At 55.0% G+C, this 2,568-nt stretch overlaps 1 protein-coding gene across 1 annotated transcript; it reads right to left on the bottom strand.

The window, feature by feature from the left end:
- Positions 1-338: 338 nt before the first annotated feature.
- On the bottom strand, positions 339-2,317 carry LOC131598542 (uncharacterized). Its single transcript, XM_058871130.1, has 3 exons — positions 1,349-2,317; positions 497-1,237; positions 339-449 (listed from the first exon to the last, which is right to left on the bottom strand). The coding sequence occupies exons 1-3, from the start codon at positions 2,315-2,317 to the stop codon at positions 339-341; spliced, it is 1,821 nt and encodes a 606-aa protein (XP_058727113.1).
- Between the last annotated feature and the right edge of the window lie 251 nt (positions 2,318-2,568).

Genomic DNA, 2,568 nt, shown 5'->3' with positions numbered 1-2,568 from the left:
CCTCCCCTTCTCCGAAAGTGACAATCAGCTCGACGTAGCCCCATGGTTTAGTGGTAGCTCCGTTGAAGCCTTGAAGGTCTGAACCCACGTAGGGAGTGAGGTGTGAGTCGTCCAGCTGGAGTGTCCGGAAGAGATGGGAGTACATGATGTCGACCGAGCTGCCTTCATCGACTAGGACCCGTCGAACATCGAAGTTCGCCATTCTTGCTCGGACGAGCAGAGGAATCGTGGCGTTTGGAGCTCCGCCGGGTAGTTCTTCCAGGTAGAAGGTGATTGGTTCAGATTTCCCTCGGAACTTTCTCAGTGTGGGGCCGAGGTCCGCGTTGGCACTGAGCAGCTCATCGAACTTTCTCTTCACGGAACTGATGGTGAGAGAGCCCGGATCTCCGCCGTTGGAGACGACCATGGCGAATGGGAATCCTTCCCATTTGCTGAGTGCAGCAGGTGCCCTGACCGATGGTATGAAATCTTCAGGTCGGGTTATTGACAGGGCTACCTGTAGGGGCCTGTTGTCCGGCGAATTCCCTTCGTCAGAGTTTCTGTGGTCGTCCCTTCGGGATGGTTCCCCTTTCTGTGTGTATTTTGAAAGGCGACCTTCCTTGATTAGTGTTTCAATAGCGTCCTTGAGGTGAATGCAATCCTCGGTCATGTGTCCATGGCTCCTGTGGTATTTGCAGTACTTGGACTTGTCGGTTCCTGGCCTCGCGGGGTTTGACTTCGGGGGTCTGATGTTCGACTTTTTGAAGTCAGTGTTTTGGCATTCGGCTAGGATCCTTTCCCGTGAGGCGTTCAGCGGGGTATATTCGTTGAAACGACCAGAAGGTCCCCGGCGTTCTTTGATGTCGAGAGACCTGTCGTCTTTCCTTCTCTCGTGCCCGCGCCTCGAAGCTGAGGGCTCATGGTTGGAACTGCGAGCGGCATCGTTGTCTCGTGACGCTCTCGTGGTCGCAGCCTCTGCTTCCTCATATCTGATGAAGGCCTGAGCCTTGCGAAGGAGGGCGTTCATGGAGTGGACCTCCTCAATCTTGATGGCTTTTTTGAAGTCGCTTCCGGGGAGGAGCCCTCGTTCGAGTAGGTACCTTTTCATGTAGTCCGCGGTCTGCACTTGGACAGCTTCTTTGTTGAACCTGTCGAGGTAGTCTCTCAAAGATTCGTTGGTACCTTGGATTACTGCCTCAAGGTTTGCTTCTGACTTCGGTTGCCGACGAGACGCGGTGAAGTGGCTTAGGAAAAGATCCTTCAGTTCGGTCCAGGAGTGGATGGAGTTAGGGGGCAGATTCCTGTACCAATTCATCGCGCCTTTCCTTAGTGTGGTCGGAAAGATGCGGCATTTGATGGATCCACGTACCACGTGGTAGTCCATGACAGCTTCGATGCTCCTTATATGGTCATCGGGGTCGGTGGTCCCGTCATAGTAGTCCAAGGCTGGTGGTTTTTCCATCCCCCGGGGGAGACGAACACGCCGGATTTGCTCGGACAAAGGACTGCGGAAATCCTCTTCGTCACTGGGTTCAGGGGAGTTTGAATGTCTGCCCCGCTGGGGCTTAGTGCGTGGTTTGCCCGAGGTTTTGCGGTTGTCTTTTGGAGAATGCTCGCGGACTTTCTGCACGGCTTTGGAGGGGCCTTGGCGCTCCTGCTCGGGTGAGAGATCATTGGCTTCAGTGGTTTCAGGTTTCTGATTCTTCCGCGTCTTCCGAGGAGGAGAGCGGGAATGAGACCGCTGGCGCCGGTTTCTCCTCGAGGGGGAGCGAGACCTAGATGGACTGCGCTTGCGACTTCTCCTCGGGGGAGACCGCGAAGAGGAATAGGAACGTGACCGATGGCGCCTCCGCTGGGGGGAGCGATATCGTCGCCTCCTTTCCAGGTCGTGGATGCGATCGCCCTGTTGGCGGATGAGGCGGTTGGTCTTCTGCAGCTCTTTGAGTAGGAGAATGGCAGTCGGATCAGCGCCCTCGGGAATGTTGATCTGTTCCTCCCCGTCCGGGCTATGGCTTCTTCGTCTGTCAGAGGTGTGGGTGAACGAGGAAGCGTGTTGCCCGTCTCGGGTATCAGTTTCATTCACCAATTGGAGCTGGTCTGGTTCAGTCTGGGGCCGGGTCTGCCCGTCTTCGCCGTTCTGAACCTGTCCTTCAGGACGGGTTTGTTCGACGTTCTGGACTTGTTGAAGGCCGTGGACATGTTGAATGTGCTGAGTCTGTTGCCTCTGTCCGGTAAAAGCACGTTCCTGCCGGCGGCGGTTTGTCAGTTCGCGGCTGGAATCTTCAATCAGTTGTTCCAGGACAAAGGGATCAGGACTGGGTGTGTTGTTGTTGGCCATGACGATGGTGGAAGGTTATGCTTTGATCTTTGTTAAAGAAGGGGGAGCAAGGTTCCCACAGACGGCGCCACTGATCGTACCTGATCAGAAGGATCGTCAAGGCGTAATGTCTGGCTTGAAGAGCAAGATGGGGGGGGGTACCTGCAAGGTTCTCCGATGCTTAAGTCAGTAGCTATCAGAGAATGAGGTTTAGAGTTGAGAATAGAATACCTGACCCTCTAGTGAAAGAGGGTATTTATAGCCCCCAGCGC

Source organism: Vicia villosa, linkage group LG4, assembly GCF_029867415.1.
Source record: "Vicia villosa cultivar HV-30 ecotype Madison, WI linkage group LG4, Vvil1.0, whole genome shotgun sequence".
Classification (NCBI taxonomy): Eukaryota; Viridiplantae; Streptophyta; class Magnoliopsida; order Fabales; family Fabaceae; genus Vicia; species Vicia villosa.
The sequence above is the reverse complement of the archived record's forward strand: the minus strand, read 5'-3'. Positions and strand labels throughout refer to the sequence as shown.

Bases quoted from the DNA above. Each gene is read 5' to 3' on its own strand.
- LOC131598542 (XM_058871130.1), bottom strand. From the start codon at position 2,317: ATGGCCAACAACAACACACCCAGTCCTGATCCCTTTGTCCTGGAACAA. The intron at 1,238-1,348 runs GTACGTGGATCC...ACCGAACTGAAG, and splicing joins CTGTCATGGACTACCACGTG to GATCTTTTCCTAAGCCACTT. The intron at 450-496 runs GTAGCCCTGTCA...ACCATCGGTCAG, and splicing joins CGGACAACAGGCCCCTACAG to GGCACCTGCTGCACTCAGCA.